Source organism: Malaclemys terrapin, chromosome 10 (assembly GCF_027887155.1).
Source record: "Malaclemys terrapin pileata isolate rMalTer1 chromosome 10, rMalTer1.hap1, whole genome shotgun sequence".
Taxonomy (NCBI): Eukaryota; Metazoa; Chordata; order Testudines; family Emydidae; genus Malaclemys; species Malaclemys terrapin.
In genome coordinates this window covers 664,793-684,028 of record NC_071514.1, presented here as the reverse complement: position 1 = coordinate 684,028, position 19,236 = coordinate 664,793, and the positions used below count along the sequence as shown (strand labels likewise).

At 63.7% G+C, this 19,236-nt stretch overlaps 2 protein-coding genes across 2 annotated transcripts in view; one reads left to right on the top strand and one right to left on the bottom strand.

Moving 5' to 3' along the window:
* Positions 1-1,012: 1,012 nt before the first annotated feature.
* Positions 1,013-2,712, bottom strand: LOC128844944 (zinc transporter ZIP1-like). The gene is made up of 3 exons (XM_054043119.1): positions 2,616-2,712; positions 2,027-2,157; positions 1,013-1,775 (listed from the first exon to the last, which is right to left on the bottom strand). Exons 1-3 carry the CDS (start codon positions 2,710-2,712, stop codon positions 1,119-1,121), a joined length of 885 nt encoding a protein of 294 aa, XP_053899094.1. The 3' UTR covers positions 1,013-1,118.
* A 5,383-nt stretch (positions 2,713-8,095) lies between these two features.
* Positions 8,096-19,236, top strand: part of STRC (stereocilin) — a 29,320-nt gene continuing 18,179 nt past the window's right edge. Inside the window, exons 1-14 of the mRNA XM_054042132.1 lie at positions 8,096-8,204; positions 8,278-9,291; positions 9,396-9,420; positions 10,330-11,608; positions 13,425-13,487; positions 13,829-13,939; positions 14,114-14,280; positions 14,914-15,100; positions 15,559-15,674; positions 15,890-16,170; positions 16,488-16,798; positions 18,208-18,246; positions 18,597-18,755; positions 18,991-19,134. Of these exons, the coding sequence (XP_053898107.1) occupies positions 8,096-8,204; positions 8,278-9,291; positions 9,396-9,420; positions 10,330-11,608; positions 13,425-13,487; positions 13,829-13,939; positions 14,114-14,280; positions 14,914-15,100; positions 15,559-15,674; positions 15,890-16,170; positions 16,488-16,798; positions 18,208-18,246; positions 18,597-18,755; positions 18,991-19,134 (4,005 nt within the window). The remainder of the gene's footprint in view (positions 8,205-8,277; positions 9,292-9,395; positions 9,421-10,329; positions 11,609-13,424; positions 13,488-13,828; positions 13,940-14,113; positions 14,281-14,913; positions 15,101-15,558; positions 15,675-15,889; positions 16,171-16,487; positions 16,799-18,207; positions 18,247-18,596; positions 18,756-18,990; positions 19,135-19,236) is intronic.

Here is a 19,236-nt window from a genome sequence, read left to right as displayed (position 1 = left end):
GGGGGCTCTGGTCCCAGTTCCTCCATCTCTAGAACAGGGATAAGGCACAGCTCACAGGGACACACAGCTTGATTCTTCTTCAGCCAGAGACCAGGTTTGTCTCAGCAAACAACCTGTGCTCCGCATTCCCCGCAGCACCTGGGTTGTGACCTGGGTACTGCCCAGTGCCACCAGTGACTGCCTGGGGCAGCATCTCCTCCTCTGGCTGATGAGCCATTGTGCCTGAAGCGCAGTCCTCCATCCTGGGCACAACCCCTGCCACTCAGCTCCACAGCCCAGCCTGCCTCCTAAGGCTACCAGGAGCCGGCCCGACACTCTCCAGTGCTCGCCAGAGGGCACTGCAGCACCAAGCAAGCCTGGCCCAAGACAGGGCTGTTCCCCTCCCCTTCCCCCTGGCTGCTGCCCACAGGGCCGTGCAGAGCATTGTCCTGCCCTCCCTCGGCACCAGGCCCCTTCTCCCTGCCTTCCTTTGCTCCGCTCCAGGCTGGGGCAGGGGTTTCAGGGCTGGCTCTGGCCCTGCCCAGCCACCACATTCAAGGGCATCTCACAGGATCAGCTCTCTGCCTTTCCCATGTGATGGAGATGCACACCTCCCTCCCCCACAAGGACGCCCTCCCCCCCCATGGAGCCCATCTCCTGCCAGAACCCAGACCTCCCCCAGCAGGGAGTAGAGGGAGCTGGCTTTCCTGGGTGCAGCAGAGTCTTTAATGCACACCACACAATTTCCATTTGTAAAAATCAGTTCGATAGACGTTTAAAAGGATAAAATGGAGGGGCTGCTTTGTGAACACCCCCCATCACCACAACATCTGAGTGATGGTGATCAGGAGTTTACACGTTCACCTCACCTGCCGGCCCAAGTGCAGGCATTACGCTTGTGAACAGCCTACTGCTACACTATTAATCCAGGCCCTTCTTGGACTCCAGAGCAAAAACCAGGCTGCCCTGAACCCACCCCCAAGTCCCAAGACCCTCCCACCCCTAAAACTCATCCCAGTCCATCTCCAGGAGACACCCTGGTAGCCGGGGCTGAACCTGCAGCTGATGGTTTCCCAGGCCGGCATCTGCCTCAGTACACGTGAGCGCAGCCAGCAGGTGCCCAAGCAGGGCCAATGGCGTCAGCCCAGGAAGCGCAAGGCAGCCATGACGGAGAAGCCCAGCAGCATGGAGAGCACTTTGGGCAGGCGGCACTTCGGGGAGTTGAGTTCGTGAGGCAGGATCTCGAGGAAGGTGATATAGACAAAGGTCCCTGCAGCGATCCCTTCCAGCAGGCACTGGGCCATGGTGCTGCCAGGGCCCGGGTTCTGCATCATCACGATCCCCACTGTGATGCCAAGGGGAGACATGAGGGCGAAGGTGCCAATCAAAGCCACAAACCAGCGGGTGGGGACTTGGCTCTGGAGCAGCAGGAGGGAGAGGCCGACAGCAATCACGCTCTTGTGCACCAGGATGGCAATGCAGATCTGCAGCACCTTGGACTCCGTGTCCTGCAGCCCCACGGCCAGGCCCTCGAAAAGCGAGTGCACCGACAGAGACAGGAAGAGGACAAAGGAGCGGAAGGACGAGTGGACCCGAAAGTCTGCAGGCAAGTGGGGCACACCCGTCTCCACCACCCACTCACCAGTGCCTGCTGGCTGAGGGGTGGTCTCCCCACAGGAGAGGAGGGGGGTGGCCTCCCCTGCCCTCCGCTCACTGCAGTCCAGGACTACGTGCTCGATTATGAGAACCAGCAGGAAGCCAAGAGTCAGGACGAACTCAGGAAAGGGAAAATCCACCTGGGGAAGCAGAGAGAGCATTGGCCGGAGCAGAGGTGTCCAGCCCCCCAACCCAGCGGAACAGCTCCCTGGGCAGCGACCCGCCGCTAGTGACCTGCTTCGGTGGAGACAGCCCCACGGCCAGCTGGGTGTGTGTGGTGGGGGTGGGGGGCTGCAATGGGGTGGGGGGCTGCAGCAGGGAACCGGAGGAACAGCGAGCCCAGCTGGCCCCATCCCAGCGCTATTCGGGGAGGGGGTGCGGGGTACCCTACCGTGATCCGCTGTCTCCGCAGCTCCTCCCGCATGTCGGACAGAGAGTCGGGGACGATGTCCAGCAGGCAGGCGGCCAGGAAGATGCCTCCGGCCACGCAGCCAACGAAGCTGCGCCACCGCCCGCGGGTTCCTGCTCCGGAGACGGAACAGTCAGGATGGCAGCCCCCCGCTGGGAGACCCCGGCCCGCGTGGGCAGGATCCCGCCTCTCCCCCCGGGAGACCCCGGCCCGCGGGGGGCAGGATCCTAGGAGACCCCCGGCCCGCGTGAGTAGGATCCCGCCCGGGAGACCCCGGTCCGCGTGGGCAGGATCCCGCCCGGGAGACCCCGGCCCGCGGGGGACAGGATCCCGCCCGGGAGACCCCGGCCCGCGGGGGACAGGATCCCGCCCGGGAGACCCCGGCCCGCGGGGGACAGGATCCCGCCCGGGAGACCCCGGCCCGCGGGGGACAGGATCCCGGCCCTCCCGCCGGGAGACCCCGGTCCACGTGGGCAGGATCCCGCCCGGGAGACCCCGGCCCTAAGGAGACCCCCGGCCCGCGTGGGCAGGATCCTGCCCTTCCCCCCTGGAGACCCCGGCCCGCACCCACCCGCGCCCCGCAGCCGCACGGGGAGCAGCCCGCAGAGCAGTGGCAGGACCAGCAGCCCGAGCAGGCAGCCCAGCTTGGCCGCCAGCAGGGACCGCATGACACCACCTCGGGGCCCCCTGGCCGCCCGCGCGAGTTTTAAACCCGTTCTCCCGGGACAGGCCCCGCCCACAGGACTCCCACCCCCGCACGCGGATTGGCCAAAGCCGCAGAAAGCCGCGGGTTGGGGCGGGGCTTGTGCACACGTGGGAATGTCCAGGCACGTGGCAGCGACTGGGCCGGTTCACCGAGGTTGGTGTCAAGCGGAGGGTGAGGCTGAGGCTGCACTGGGTCCGGTCCGGTCCGGTCCGGGCTTCCCCCTCCCCTCTTCTCTGCAGGCCCCGGGCCCTCCTCCCCCGGCTGCTCCAAACTCCGCTCCCTCCAGCCGGGAAGGGAGGAGAAGCTGAAAGTGCCTCCTTGTCTGTTCTCCTGGGGGGCCTGGATCTGGCACCTCCCTGGGAGAGGGCCACCTCTGTCTGCCCCAGGGCTGCAGAGCTCCTGGTCAGCAGCGGTTCCTGTTCTGTCCCCGCCAGCCCCCCTGAAATGGAGCCGGGAAGGGAGGTGCCCCCAGCAGCTGGGGGAGTGAGGGTTAATGGGCCTTTGGGACAGTGACTTGGGTTCAGAACCTAGCCATGGCTTCCTTTCACTGCTCTCCAAGGGCTGATCAGTGGGGTAGGTGATTGGGACGTCTGGCAAAGAGGAGGGATGGGAGAATCTAGCAGCAAAAGTTTTAATGTCTGTCAATAAATCTCACCCCCTTAGCTGCAATCTGCCTGTGAGACCCACCCTTCCCTATCAGCGACAGTGTAGACAGAGGATTTGCAGCCAGGGTGTGTGCGTAGCACACCCATCAAAGACAATGACAGCACGGCCCCCCCTCCCGTCACTGCCTCCCTGCTATTTCCCAAAGACTGGCCAATGCTGGGGGCTGCAGAGATGTTCTGAGCCCTCACAGGACACCTCTGTGCCACCCCTGTTCTGGGGAGATGCCATTCCTGGTCCCCAGCTGGTGACCCCAGAAGCAGGAGGGGGAGCAGCCATGTAATCCTGCCCCAGCTGTGTGGTAGCTGCCCTGCCTCAGTAATCCCATGGTGCAGCAAGGTCCGCAGACTAGCGTGATGCTGCCGAAGCACCTGGGTTTCCCTTCTGTAGCTTTTGGCTTTCACGCACTGCTCTTTGTTCTCCGATCCCAGGAGTAAAGAGGGGCCTAGCTGGCTCCTTTTACATCCCCGGTGTAGCCTGTTCTGTCTTGTTCTGCTTTCCCAGCTAAGCAGCGTTAGGGCTTGCCTACACACAGGGGCTGCACCAATTTAAAATTACAGTGGTGCAAAAGTTGTGCGTGGACAAGGCCTTAGTCTCCCCTTGTCCTGGCAACCCTGGCCCCTGCCCTCCAGGCCTCCAATCACCCGTGTTGGTGTTGCCCTTATCTGGAGTTTCCTTTACTCTGTCTTTTTGTGAGAGATAGGTGATCTCATGCTGTATCCTTGAGTGGGATGGGGGAGGGGTGTCTGCTGTTTGTGTGCACGGTTATGGGGAGCAGGGAAACTGAACCAGTGTATCTGTCTGTGGGGTGGGGAGCAGCTGAGGTATTCCTGCCTGCTGCATCCCTGGAGGAGTGCGAGGGAGAAGCTGCCGGGGCTCTCTGCTTGTGACCCTTTGGAGGTTATGGTGAGCGATGGGAGCAGTTTTCATGTTAAGGAACATTTTGCTGCAGGGTTCAGGCTTTGGAGAGTCAGATGCAGAGCTGAAAGGAAAAATCACTGCGTCCTGTGAGCTGGGGAGGGGGGCAGTGAGGAGTCCCGTTGGGGGGCTGCTTGGCAGAGGACCAGCAGGGCAAAGGAGCCAGAACCCCCAAGTTCTGGAGGGGGCCATGCCCTGCTCTCTTGGGTGAGATCAGTCAGTCCAAACTCTCAAGGCGCTGAGTCTCTTAAAGGTGAATGTCAAACACTTCAGGAAAACCAGTCTCCTCATCTGCTCAGAATCCAGTATGTGGGATCTGAGTCCATTTCCTTGGCGTGACTGTGACTCGCCTTAACCCTTCAGATTCCACAGACAAGAATCTTTCCGGAGTAGCTTCTGGCTCCCAGTCCCCTAACCCTAGCCATGGGGCCCAGCCCTTCCCTGGGATATTTGTCAAGGTAAGAAATTCCTGCCCCTTGACCTGTTTGCCCATTTGCCATTGCAGAGGGAACTAAATGGTCAGATGAACCTCAAACATGAAATCAAGCAAGCTAATTATGAGCTAGCTATAGGGTTGTCAACTGTCTAATTGCACAAACCCAAACACCCTTGCCCTGCCCCTGCCCCGCCCCTTCCCTGAGGCCACGTCCTCGATCACTCCCTCCCCCTCCCACTCTCCGCTCCCCTCACTCTGTCACCAGGCTGGGGTAGAGGGGGATGTAGCTGCTTTTATTTACTTCCTTGTTTGTCCAAGCAGCTGTTCACGTCACCTGCCCAGGAGGGAGCTGTGAAGTCCCAAGGCCTGCCCCCCGCAGCTGGACTGAAGCTTGCCTCCTGTTTTCTGCCTACCTCTCTTGCTCCGGCTTGGCCTGGAAACAGGTGTTGCCCCATGACCAGTTCCAGGGAGAAGCATCTGGGCGGGGCGGTGCCCCAGCGTGGGCTCTAACCTGCCATGTAGGACACACAGCGCCTGGCAGTGGGCAGGTGAAGACCAGCTGGAATGCAGCACAGCCGGCCTCTGGGCCTGGAGATGGAGGATCTCTTTGTCCTGCAGACCCCTGCTGTACCCCCGGCTGCTGGCTGGGACCCCCAGTTGTCAGGGTGACTGGGCCTGGCCTGCTGAGAGAAGGCAGGCAGCTGCCCCCATCCCAGGACATTTCACCGTCTCCTCAATTATTCTGCTGGTGAATGGAGCCGAGCAGGCCGTGCCCCAAGACATCAATAATGGAGCAGGCTGGCCATTGTTCACGGGCAGAGGCGTCCGGGCTGGCGGAGATCAGCCAGGCTGTGCAGGGACAGGCCTCAGGTTACAGGCTCGCGCCAGGGGCTGTCCGAGCAGAGACCAGCAGTGTCCGGTGTGGTGCCCCGATGCTTTGGCAGGACAAGTACATTGATTGTGCACAGCTGCTCCGAGTGCCGAGCCCTGTGAGGGGGCTGAGCTGCCGGTACCAGGGCTGGGGGGCTGGGCTACTGGTACAGGAGGGCCTGGGAGATGGGCTATGGGTACAGGAGAGCCTGGGAGATGGGCTATGGGTACAGAGGTGGGGGAAAGGCTCGGTCTCTATCCGTGCGGGAGGGGAGCAGTCTGTATGGGAGGGTGGGGGGTTGGTCTCTATCAGTGGGGGGAGGGGAGCAGTCCGTATGGGAGGGTGGGGCATGGTCCCTCTCCGTAATGGCAGAGAAATGTCAATGGGGCACGGATCCTGCAGGCTCTTCTTCCTCCAGTGGTCAGGAATTGGCTAATGGGGGTCACAGCCCTTATCCCTGGACCTATGCTGCTACCCTGGCTAGGGGCCAGGTTAGCACCTGCTGCTGTCCTGTGGGTGACCCCAGGTGACAGGGGTCAGTGCGTGCTCACCCTTCCCCCTACTGCCCCAAGGGGCACTTGCATCTCCCTGCCTTAGCCCTGCGGGCACAGAGCCGGAACGGCACTGGGGTAGTCCGAGAGGGCACTCCAGGAGGCAGATGCACCTTGCTCTCCCGTCCCCCATCACCAGGTAAGGTGCGTCTGCCTCTTGCAATGCGTCATCGTCCTGGTGCATGTTGGCCCTTGGCCTGACTGGACACTCAGCATTAGCTGTTATCATCAATGCTGGCAGTCCTGGGGCATCGAGAGCCAGCAGCCAAGATTGGACCCATGCTACCAGCGGCTGCACGGACCCCGACCGAGATGGGGGGGCCCCCTGGTGCCGGGGGCTGCACGGACCCCGACCGAGATGGGGGCCCCTTGGTGCTGGGGGCTGCACGGACCACGACCATATTGTGGCTCTTCACGTCCATTGATTTCAATAGATCTGAGCCCAAGTGACTTTCCGAAAGCTACAAGGGGAATCTGTGGCAAAACCAGGAAACAAACCCAGATCTCCTGAGTTCCAGCGCAGCCTCGGGCGCCTGCCCCTTGGCCCTCGTGCCCTGGCAGTCTCCGGCGTTCCTCCCCTCCCCTCCCCTCCCCTCCCTTTGAGTGGAAAGTGTAAGGTGAGCACTGAGCTGGACTCGTCCTTCCTGGGTGTAAGTAATGCTCGGCCGGCGGAAAGAGATCAGGTGAGCTGGGATTCGCCTGCCAGTCCCGCTGACAGCGTCTGGTGTCACGGTACAGGTCCTGTATCCTGGCAGCGAGCTCCCTGCTCCCCAGTCCGGCTGAACACCCCTGTGACCACCGGCTTCTGGGGGCTCCTGCCCTGCATGAGAACACCGAGAAATGCCTTTGTCCCTCTGGTGCCTCTGGCTGCTGCTGCTGCAACCTCTGCCCCAGGCGGGTGAGTGTGGGTAGAGGGGATCGGGGGCATCGGCATGTAAAGCGTCTCTTCCTGGGTACGTTCCTGAGAGGCAGCGTCTCATCTTCACAAGGGAACCAGGGGACAGCAGGGAGCAGAAAGCCAGGCTGCTGGGGTGGCAGGGCCCCACTAGCCTCACATCCCGTCCCTGACTGGGGCCAAGTGCTGGAAACCCTGTCCCGGGACAGTTCCAAGTCAAAGCCCTCTCAGCCCCCTCGGGCCGAGCTTGGGCGGCTAGCCGGAGCCCCCCCATTCCCCAATGGCCGCATTGCTATTTTTAGCATGCTAGCTCCAGCAGCGGCAGCGTAAGTCTGTCTGCCCAGGGAGACGTGCCCTAGTGTCTCCCAGCAGGATAGCTCCTGATAACAGGAAGATGTTGCTTGCCTGGGCCAATCAGTGATATCCTGTGGCAGTGAGTCCCACAGATGAACTATGTGGCATGAAAAGGTATTTCCTTGGATCAGATATGAACGTGCCACTTGTCGGTGTTGCTGGTGCATTACAAGAGGGCGGCTAGTAACGCCGTGGGCAGCTCTCTGGGAGTGGCGTGTGCCTGGCTACAGCAATGACCAGTTTCTAGTGCCACAGGGATGTGACCGTGCAAAGGTGGGTGCAGAGAGCCCAGGCACTGTCATGGCAGCAGGCCCCAGGCACAGGTGGGCCCAGTGATTCCTGGACAGCCAGGTCTGGAGAGGCGCTGAGCTGGGCACGGGGAGCTGCAGGTGCTCAGCCCGTCTCGGAGAACCGGGGAAGGCGTGAGGCAGGTGTCGCCCATTGGTAGGGCTGGATGAGTGCCAAGTCCTGGCCCTGCACACGCTGGAGAGGGAGGGGAGCGCCCCTCACTCAGCCAGCTGCTGGGGGAGGTCCTGCCTTTGGAGCCCTGAAGGGCACCATGCGCTTGGCAGAGAACAGAGAGATACCGGCCCTGCCCCAGCGAGCTCCCAGGTGCCCAGGCAGGGGGGCCCGAGCCAAGATTGCCGGTGGGCAGCCATGGAGGCCCGTGTGCGGCACCTGATTGCCTGGGAATTGCTGCTTGTTCACCAGCTGCAGGGTGATGTGGACCCACAGTCACTGGGCCGGGAGATGGGATCCTTGACTGGTATGGGGTGACCCTTGTTCTCAGTCTGGGGCCCTGCTCCATGCAGTTTCAGCCAGCTTGGCTTCCCCTGCAGGAGCAGCCCCGGAAGGGCACAGGGTCCTGGTCCGAGACCTCATCTCCTTTCTGATGTTGGAGGGCGGGCGGCGGTCTGGTGGCTCTGTCCTGTCCAGCTTCCCAGCAGGCCTGAGGCGGCAGGAGGACGTGAAGTCTCTGGTGAGGAGCGTGCTGGTGGGGCTGGAGTCCCTGGGGATCCTGCCTACAGTCGGGAATTCCCCTCTCCGGGCCCTGTGGCAGAACCGCGGTAGCAGGAGCCAGATTTCTGGCTTTCTGTACAACATCTCCATGCACCTCGAGCAGCAGAAGCTGGACGAGCTCGGGGGCGCGCCCTGGGGGAGCCTGCTGCAGCACCTCCTCTCTCAGCCCTCCCCGAGCCCTGCTCTGCAGCTGCGGGATGTCCTGATCTCGCTGAGGGGCAGCCGTGACTGGGACATGCTCTTGAGCCTCACCCACAGCCTGGTGAGCCTGTTCCGCAGAGACCAGACCCTGCTCCTCTTCCTGCAGCAGGACTGGGCGCGGCTTAGCAGCCTGGAGGAGGCTCTGGCCCAGGTGCTGCTCACTGGGGTGCTGGGCCAGGGCGGCCCTGGCTTGCAGGGCACCGACTGCCCCCTGACAGGCCGTGGGAACTGCAGCTCCAGCACAGACTGGATGTCGCAGCTGCTCAAGCTCTTTTCAGGCACCAGCTGGAAGCCAAGGGTCCGTCTGCAGCCTGCAGGCCCCGTCCTGGCTCCTGAACACTTGAAACCCTTCCACGTGCTGCCCGGGGCCATCCAAGAGCTGGACCCCAATGCCGGCAGCCTCCTGCAGATCCCCCGGCCCAGGCAGCCAGGGCTGGACTCTGAGGGGGGCTCTGCAGACACACTCTGGGGGGCCCTGGAGGAGGCCAAGCAGCGTCTCCTGCGGAGGATGGGCCGATCGCTCTACACCAGCTTCCGGAGGAAGGTCTCGCGTGTGACGGGTCTGCTGGTGGACGAGGTCTCGGTGGCCCTTGGCATCCCTCAGTCGGATCGAGAGGGGAAGTGCACTGTAGGTGAGTCGTTCCTTCCCAGGACTCGTGGGGCACTGAGGCCCCAGGCCCGGGCTGCACAGCCTGACTCCAGACGCTCACTCACTCCTTCCCTTCTCCTTTTTCAGGGACCCTGCAGCAGCTCCTGCTGTGGTGAGTCATGGGCGTGGGCCGGCGCGTGGCCAGCAGTCAGACCCATGGGCTCCCAGAACTTCTAGATGGAAAGCCCCTGCTCATGCCGGGCTCCACACAGGGTCACCCCAGTCCTGGGCTCAGGGACTCCCGGGATTTCAGCAAAGACGCCTCGGCCGTAACCTTCCTCTGGCCCTGCCCTAGCTCCAGAGCCGACTGCTCGTCGGCCCGGGGAGAGTTGCTGGAGGAGCTCTCGGAGGGGGGCCTGGCTGGGCCGGGGCAGAGGAGTGCTAGCTGCTGGGTCCACTTTGGGCCCATGAGCTCTGTGGCTGCGTCCCTGGCCTCTTCGGGGGAGGACAGGAAGAGACATCCCTTTCCTTCCCTATGGACGGGGGCTGCAAAGGCAAGAGGGAGCTGTGCTGGTTGCAGGGCTGGGATATCACAGGGCACATGGCAGCCGTGGCTGTGACACCCCCTAACAATCAGGCTGGGTATGGAGCTGGTTCCCCCACAGGTGCTGACACCCCCCCCAACCCCCATGGCCTTGTGTTGGGACAGGAGGGGGCTCTCCTGGCCCGGAGGGACTGGGGTCAGGTGAGGAAGTTGTGGGACTCCATGTGAGAGGGGCCAGGCGAACACTGAGTGCAGCACAGAGGAGGAGGATCCCCCGCTGGGGGTGGGGACAGTTTATGCCGTGGGCGAGGAGGTGCGTAGCTAGGGGGTGGCTGAGGGGTATGCGGTGAGGCAGGGCCTGAGTGTGGGGGACGTGGTGGGAGGACTGAGACGGGAGAGCGTGTCCCTAGCCTGTGGAGTGTGGATTGCAAGGCCAGAGGGTTTGGGGCGAGGGCGAGCATGCAGGATTTCCCCAGCCCATGCAGATCGGCTCCAGGGAGAGGGTGATGGACCAGCTCTTCTGTCTGCTGCTAACAGGGGCATCAGGCACAACATCAGTTGGAATGCCCGGACGCTGGGGTTCAGGTCTAGGACCTTCCCATCTCCTCCGCCAATCCTGAGCTGCATGCAGCCTGCCCGCAAGCCCCCCCAAGCCACAAAGAGGGCATCTGGAGACGCCTGGGGTGCGCCCTGGCCCTCAGCCGAGGTTCTGGAGTCTGCCTGCAATGACACTATCCCAGGCCTGCCCGGCATCTCCAACTTCACTGTGTATCTTTACTGCAGCCTATTCAATGGCTCAGACAGCTCCAGCCAGCCTCCTTCAGACCTGGGGGCCGCATGCTCCAGCTCCGCCTGGTATTTCTCCTCCGCCAGCGGGGACTCCATGTGGGTGAGGACATGCAGGGAGTACTTCCCTGGCCTGTTCAACACCACGGTCTGCAGCAATGCCTCCCTGCTGCAGCTGCCCAGTCCCAACCAGCCTCTGATGGAGCAGTTGTGTGCCAACCTCTCCCTGCCCCCCAAAGGTGCCAGCTGTCCGGAGGGGCTGCCCGGGGCCCCCTGGACCCAGGAGGATTTCTGGAGCTGCTTTCTGGAAAACCAGACTCTCTGGACTCAGTGGCTGTGCACCAATGAGAGCCTGCAGGCGGTGCCCGCGGATAGCAGCGCCTGGATCTCCAGACTCTGCCACGGCCGCCAGCTCCAGACAAAGACACTGAACTCCTCGCTGCTCGGGAACTCTGATCCCTGCAATTTCCATGCCTGGAGCCTCCAGGCGCTCAGGAACGCTAGCCTGATGGAGCAGTGCCGGGGGGTGAACCCTGCTAGCTTCCAGGAGCTGGTGTGTGAGAATTCCTCCCTCCTCCAGTCTTTGGTGTCTTCCCACCCCTGGCTCATGGATCACTGCCTGGACTCCCTGCAGAATGGGCAGTGCTTCCCACAGCGCCTCCTGGACATCCTGCCTATTTCCTCTCACGGGGACGCCTCTCGGCTCTGCCGGGACCCTGCGTCCTACCTGCTGGGGCTGGTGTCCCAGCTCACGCCCTGCGAGGAGGAGACGTCCCGCTGGATCCTCAGCATGAACTATCTCCTGCGGCTGCTGGACTTCACCCTGCCCTCCTCCGAGCTGGATGAGGTGGGGCAGGCAGCCAGGGACCAGCTGAGTGAGGCCATCCTGCTCTCTAGCCTCCTGGACAACGGCTCCTTCTGGGCCTCGCTGACGGGGAACTCCTCGCGGAGCATCCTGCAGGCCGTGCGCCAGTACCTGAGGCAGGAGCGTGACGCCTCCGTCAAGAAAGAGCTGCTGAGCTGCTTCAGTGTGAGTGGTGCCATCCCGGCCTCTGCGCGAGTGAACAGGCTCCTGCCCCTGCTCCCCGCCTGCCTCAGCCCCGGGCTTCGCTGCACGAGCCACGCTGGGGCTAAGCTCCAACCCTGTGTGCACCCCCGAGGTGTGGGATCGCTCATGGCTGCAAACCCTGCCACAGCCACTTGTGTGCGCATGTGCCATGGGGCCAGCGTGCCGTGCCAGACAGATCCCAAACTGCCCTTGTCATCAGCTCTGTATGACGACCACAACCCCCCAGGGGAGAGCAGGCCCCCCAGCACAGGATGCTGCACAGACACCGTGTCATCAGCCCTGGGAGGCCGGAAACCCTGAGTCAGGCCCTAAACTTCACGAGATTTGACAAGAGAATGAATTTTGTCTGCTGCTCGGCCGCCGGCTATTCTGGGGCTTGTTTTCAAGGCTCGCTCTGCAGCCACGTGCTTGGTTCACAATGAAAGCTGAGCTTCTCACGGGGCCCGACACCAGGCGCACGAGGGCTTGCAGCCCAGCAGTGGCGGGAACAAACCTGCAGTCTCCGGAGTCCTAGCCCACTGCCCCCTCCCTAGCCCATACTCCCCTCCAGTACAAATCCTAGACCCACAGGGACCAGCAGCCCATCTAGTCTAACCCCTGCCAAAGTGCAGGAGTTGTGGCAGAACCACCCAAGGCAGATGCCATGTGCAGGGCAGGTGTGTGTCCTCGGGCATGCCGAGGGCAGAGGTGTCTGGCATGGAAGGCAGACCTGCCGGGAGAGCAGGAGACCAAGCGCTTTGAGTAGCTGCAAACCGAGGTCTCTGTGAATCGCTGCTGAGCCCAGAACCCGCTTGAAGCCCCAGGAGAACGGCTGGCCACTCGGCTAGCACAGTGCACAGTCCAGCACCGGAGCCAGCAGGGCCAGCGTGCTGCAGTGACAAGCGCTCCTTCCTAGGGGTCGTTCCTGGGAGCCCGGGGACTAGGTTTAGGGTGACCCGATGTCCTGATTTGAGAGGGACAGTTCCGATTTTTGGGAGTTTTTCTTATATAGGCTCCTATTACCCCCACCCCCGTCCCGATTTTTCACACTTGCTGTCTGGTCACCCTAACTCGGTTCCATGCCCTGTGGGGAGGGAGTGGCCCGTCTGCCTAGAGCCACTTGGGGAGCTCTGTGGCTCCACAGACCCCCTGAGAGAGCTGACCTAGTCGTGCCCTGGGGCGAGGGCTGTCCGCAAGCCCCTGTTCAGCTCTGGCTGTGAGCTGCCCTGTTTGTGCTGCTCCCCAGCAGCGACATGGGGGGCTTAATGGGGAATTTAACAGCTAGCTGAGCAATTGCATAGCCCTACAGACCTCCCCGGAGATTCTGGGTCCCATCAGGCTGGGCACCGTCAGGCAGCACCGGTCCCGGGGGCCTTTGGTGAATACAGTTTCTAGCTGGTTTCACGGTGGCCCACTGCCTGGAGCACAGTCCCAGCTGCTGCCCTGGCGTTCCCCTGCCCCGTTCGCACCAGGCAGCCCAGTGGCTTCTGCGCTGTGGGGAAGGGTCAGGCCCTGCACAGCCAGGGGCCCAGATGACCCATCTCTGGAATAAGAGCTCCTGTTGGTCTGCTGGAATCCAGGACTGTCCTGGGGCCAGGAGAGTGACAGAGGGAAAGAGCCCAGACCTCTGGAGAAGTCCCGCCTCTGGCCCTGGCAACAGCACCCCAGTGGCAAACGCAGCTTATTCCCCTTCCCGGGGAATCGGAGGGTAGCCGCAGGCGTGCTGGGGATCCAGGGGTGCGGGGGGATGGGCCAGCGGAGGGTCCCTTGCTGAGAGCTCTCCTGCTCTCTCTGGCAGCCTGTGCTCTGGGATCTGATCCAAAGAGAAGAGGGTGCCCCGGCGCTGGAAGTCCTTGTGCAGGTACTGACCCTGCTCAGCAGGGCCTGGGGGCTGTTCCCACTCCCTCCCTGCACCCCCAGATTCCATAGGTGCCCCCCCGGGGGGGGCAGGTGCCCCGTACTCCAGTAAGACACTTCCACCTTCCCGCAGCCCATGCACCCTGCCCTGGCACCCGCTCTTGTGTTTGATGGGGACTCCAGCCTAGCTGGGCTTGCTGGGCCCTGCCCTGGCCGCGCAGCTCCGTGGGCCCTGCCCTGGCCGTGCAGCTCCGTGGGCCCTGCCCTGGCCGTGCAGCTCCGTGGGCCCTGCCCTGGCCGCGCAGCTCCGTGGGCCCCGCCGTGATGCGCTGTCCTTCCCCACAGGAATACCTGCAGATGCCGCAGGACAATTTCCAGCAGCTGCTGCTGTCGGCGGAGAGCGAGGCAGTGCAGCGCTTCCTGTCCCTGCTGCACCGCTCCTGGCCCCGGCTGCAGGTGGGCAGCATGCACCAGCGGGAGGGGGTAGGTCGCTGGTGCCTTAGCGATGAGGGTGCATTGTGGCCACTGGCCTGCATTAGGGGGTCTCCTCATGTGGGCATGGGGGCAGCTGGCCCCCAAGGGCTGGCGTCCTGCCACCGTGCGGGGAGCCCTAACCCGCTGCTCCCACAGGTTCCCATGTCGGATGGGCAAGCGCTGCAGTCTCTTGCCTCGCGGCTGATGGGCCGGTTCCCTCAGCTGACTCCGCAGCTCTTTGTTGACCTGTCGCAGTTCATGCCGTTCATGGCCGTGTCCGACATCATGAGAGTCCCGCCTGCCCTGCTGGCCAATGAGAGCGTGTGAGTGAGGCCCTGGAACGTGCCCCCGTAACACCCCCTGCCTCAGCCCTGGCCCCGCCTCACCTCAAACTGCCCCCCCACTCTGAGCCCCTTACACCTGGTAATGCCACTCCCACGCTGAGCCCCGCGTGCCCCATAACCGGCTCCCCAGTGCCCCGCATGGCCTGTATTGTGCCCCGGTCCCCTCACACACCCACCAGATCTGACCCCCAGCTCTGAGCCCCCTGCACCGGGTCTCACAGCCCCAGCTCTGAGCCCCCTGCACCTGGTCTCACAGCCCCAGATCTGAGCCCCCTGCACCTGGTCTCACAGCTCCAGATCTGACCCCCAGCTCTGAGCCCCCTGCACCTGGTCACACAGCCCCAGATCTGAGCCCCCTGCACCTGGTCTCACAGCCCCAGATCTGAGACCCAGCTCTGAGCCCCCTACACCGGGTCACACAGCCCCTGCTCTGACCCCCAGCTCTCCCAGGGCCTGCCTTGCAGAGGCCGTGCTGTCCAGTCCAGCGTGGGGGTGCCCCAGGGCTGAGGAGCGGGTACTGGGGGAGGAGAGCCGAGCCAGCTTGGCGCCGGGCAGGCGGAGCTCAGTGGGGCTCTCTAGGCCATGCCAACTCTAACGTGCCGCCCCCTCCAGCTTAGCTGCTCTGCGGCGTCACAGCGCCCACATGAAGCTGGTGCAGAAAAGCGCCTTTGCCAAGCTGCTGCTGCAGGCTCAGCTCCTCGGGGACGTGCCCACGTGGCGCCCAGGCTTCCTCCGCACCATCCAGCCGCTGCTGCCTCACCTACCGCTTCGCCGCTTTGTGCAGCTCACGCCTCAGCAGGTGGGAATGCAGCACCAGCCAGCCAGAGGGCCCAGCACTGTCAGGGCTATGGCCCCATGGCAGTTACCGCTCGTGGGGGGCTGATCCCATGTCCGTTCTGTCCTGGGGCCGGTGGCTCTGTCGCACGGGGCCATCTCTGTGTCATTCCTAGCTCCCAAGCTCAGTCCCGGTGTTCCCTCATCCCCAGGCCCTGCACCCCCAAGGGCTGGGACCCCCCACTTCCCAGGAGCCTCCCCTCCAGGCCCTGCACCCCCAATGGCTGGGACCCCCCACTTCCCAGGAACCCCCCTCCAGGCCCTCCACCCCCAAGGGCTGGGACCCCCCACTTCCCAGGAGCCTGCCCTCCAGGCCCTGCACCCCCAATGGCTGGGATCCCCCCACACCCCTGGGAGCTGAGTGTTGCAGAGGATTTGCTGGTGTTGCCCCTCGAGTGCACTAGACCTGTCTCTGCGGCACAGATCCAGGGGCTGGCAGACGGTTGGCAGGAGGTCCGGCTGGGGCTGGCCCAGGGGCGCCATGTGGCACACAGCTTGATAAATGTGAGCCGTGGCGCTGGTGAGGAGCAGGTGCACAGGTGAGAGGAGCCCGCGGAGGGTTTGGGGGGTTGTCTTAGCTGCAGGGCCTGTGGGGGGGGGGTTGTGTCATGGCTGCAGGGCCCATGGGAGGGGGGGTTTGTGTCGTGGCTGCAGGGCCCGTGGGGGGTCAGGGTGGTGCCATTCCTTGGGGCAGGCTAACTCTGTGGGGCCCAGGCTCCTGCTCCCCATTAAGGGACTTTTCTTCTCTCTCCAGGCTGGGGGCCCTTGCTTGCTATCTGAGCCCTGAAGAGCTGCAGGTCCTGGCCCCGCTGCGCGACCCCTTGGGGCCGGTGGAGCAGAGCTTGCTGGCGTGTGCTGCCAACGGAGTGCTGAGCCAGCACGGACGGGTGAGCCGAGCCGCTGTGGGGGCTCCTGTGTGCGTGCCAGCAACACGGCTGTCCTGCCCTGAGCTGGGGGGCCAGTGGGACATAGGCCCAGGCCTGGCCTCCCTCCAGGAGGGAACAAAAGCCCCTTGGAAGCCAGCCTCAGGGCAGAGCCAGTGCTGAGTGGTGAGGCAGAGAAGTCCTCAGGGCCAGGGCCGGGCTCTGCATACCATCCTGCCGGGGGGCCGTAGAGTGCAGGGCTTGGCTCGGGGGGCTGCTGGGGTGACGGGAGAGGGGCCAGGGCCCGTGTTGGTTGGCTCTTGCTCCGAGCTGCAGGGGAACGTGGCTGACAGGTGAGCCACTGGCCGAGCTGCCTCTGCTTGCAGGGGGTGTCTGGCCCATCACAGCGCTGGGTGCCAGGTGCAGCTGTGTGGGGAGTGGGTGCAGCAGCTCCTGGGTAGACGCAGCCTGTGGGAATGCAGGGCCAAGGCTGTCTTGGGAATATTCCCCCCCCCCTTCCTCCAGCTGATCCCATGGCTCCAGCCTCTGCCCAGCGGGAACCTCCCTTCTGCCTGGGGAAAGCCCAGCCTGGCCCTGCTCTCCCCTCCTGCTTGCAGGTCGCCTATGCGCTGGCGGATTTGTTGCGCTCTGCTGGCCTGGCGGCTGTCGGGCCGCAGGAGCTGCGTGCCTGGCGAGGCATCGTTCCGGAGCTGGGGGTGAGGTTCCTGCAGCGCCTGTCAGCCACGCAGGTCAGGGCTCTCCTTCCAGAGCTGCAGGCTGCACACCTGACACCTGCCCAGGTGAGTACCCAGCCTGCTCGCCCTCCCTGAGCCCTAGCGCCCCCTGCGGTCTCTCATACCTGGAGCCGCACTTGGGCAGCAGGCCACACCATGTGGCAGGGACGTGGTGAGGCAGGCATGTCTGGGACACACTGCTGGGTGCTGGAGGCCCTGGGTGGGGAAGGAGGGTGACCAGCCCAGCCCAGCCCAGCCACCTGGAGCCTTCGTGGACTTGCCAAGGTGCTCCATGTGCCAGGGCATCCCGGGAGCTCACTGTGTGCAGGGCACACACTGCCTTGTACAGGCCACTCTGCCCACGGGCAGCTGGACGTCAACCCCCACCCTGGCAAAGATCTGCATGCTCGGGCAGAGCCACAGGATCGGTGCTACACCCCAAAGGGGCACACTCATCCTTCAGGGTCGGCCGTGCAGCCTCCCTGCCTCCAGAGGCTGAACCTCTGGGACTCCAGCCCTCCAGCTTCACAGCGGGAGCTCTGCCCAGCGAGTCCAACTGCGACAGCCTGGCAGAGACTCGCCCACTCTGCAGGGACTAAGCACCTCGCCCAGCGGCTGCAGGGACACACGCTGTGAAAACAGGCGGGTTTATAGTCACCTGGACACGCCTAGGGAGGTCTTCAGGCAGCAGAGAAATGAAGGTCCATTCTGGTCAGTCCAGAGCACTTCACCTGCCCCACTGCCGTGAAGCCCAGTTCAGGCTCGGTCTGTCTCTCTCAGGCCTGGCCTGTGCTAGAAAATCAGGTTGGTTTAACTGCATCAGTCAAGGGTGTGAAAAGTCGAGCTGACCTGGGTCCCAGTGTAGACAGTGCCTCTGGGGAGGTGGATTCCTAGCCGAGGGAGAACCTCCCCCCCACCCCCCCATTGGCTCAGCAGTGTCTGCACCGAAGCACTGCAGGGGCACAGCTGGACGACTGGAGTGGTGGAAGCAGAGACAAGCGCTCGGTCTGAGTTCCTTCGTCAGGTCCCCAGTGAGAGCCCCGACTCCCTCCAGCAGCCAGCTCCTGTCCTCACGCCTTCCCTGGCCTTCGGGCTTGAGCAGGCGCTTTGCGGGGAACTCCAGCTGCCTTGGGGTCCATGCCAGTGACCTGGCGATTGGGTTTCCTTGGAGACGAGGTGGGGCTCAGCCAGCGAGGTGACATTCATACCCTGTCTCCCAGCCTGCCCTGAGAGCAGACAGCCCCCCGGCCCCCCGTAGCCATGTAAAATACAGGGGAAACTGAGGCACATATCGCATTCAAGACAGTATTACAGAAAATTCCCACGTGCCAATGACCCTGCCAAGCCACCCAATGATGCAGCCTGGGCAGCCACATACAGACCCTGATGCCCCTGCAAGCTGCCCCTGGCCTGGCCCACAGCCCCAAGCTAGGGTGCCGGCTCCCAGCTCTTCACAGTGTCATCTTCTCTTCCAGGCGTCTGTGCTGCTCACGCAGGCTGTCCGGACCGAGAATGTGAGTGTGGGCTCTTCCCAGACCAGCCAGCCCGACTCCCCTGCAGTGCTCTGCAGGGTGGGAGCAGGCCCAGTGTCCGTAGCCCGAGATGTGGTGCTCCTCTCTCTCATGCCCTGTTAAAATGTCCCTCTGCTTTGGTAGTGGCCTTCCACCCCTAGGACCCCCCCACTGCCCCTCTCAGGCCCCCAGCCCTCCCTGCTCTGGGCACAGTCCCCTATGCCCCCCCAGCCCTCCCTACTGTGGGCACAACCCCCTTGCCCCCCTGGGCCCACCCTCTCCTGGCTCTGGGATGGGCCCCCCCCAGCCTCGCCTCTCCCCGCTCCGAATCTCCTCCTCTGTTTCCCTGGCAGGTGACGGAGGGTGTGGCGAGCAGCCTGTGCCCCCTGCTGCCAGGCCTTGGGCCCGAGTCCCTCCAGGCCATTCCCACTCCCACCCTGGTCCAGGCCTGTGAATGCCTGGCCACCGCTCTGCCTCTGCTCTCGGCCCCGCAGAAGGCAGCTCTGCTGCAGGTACCGGGCGGGCCGGGGGCTGGAGCGGACGCTGAGGGTCTGGGGACGTTGGGCTGGGGGGCAGAGGTTGAGGCACTGGAGGTGCAGAGTGGGCAGGACCTGGGGGGTATCGAGGGGGTTGCACGGACAGCAGTGCCGAGCCCAGCTCCCTATGCTGCAGGACCTGGCTCTCGCTCTGCCCGCCAGGCCCATGGGGCCGTGTTCTCCTGTGTCACAGGCTCTGTCTCCCTCGCAGCGGCTCAGCCGTGAGCAGCAGGCCCGGAGCATCTGGCCAGACTGCCTCTTGCCCTTTGTGCCCCTCAAACTCCTGCACCTGGACGCAGCGACTCTGCTGGGGCAGAGCGGCCGGTTCTGGGAGTTACCCTGGTCCCAGCAGCAGGTAACACGCTGTCGCCAGGTTGGGAGGGAGAAACCGAGCTCCCAGGCGGAGGGCTCTGGGCTGCTGTGCCTGGCTGACCCCTCCCCTCCCTGCTTCTCCACA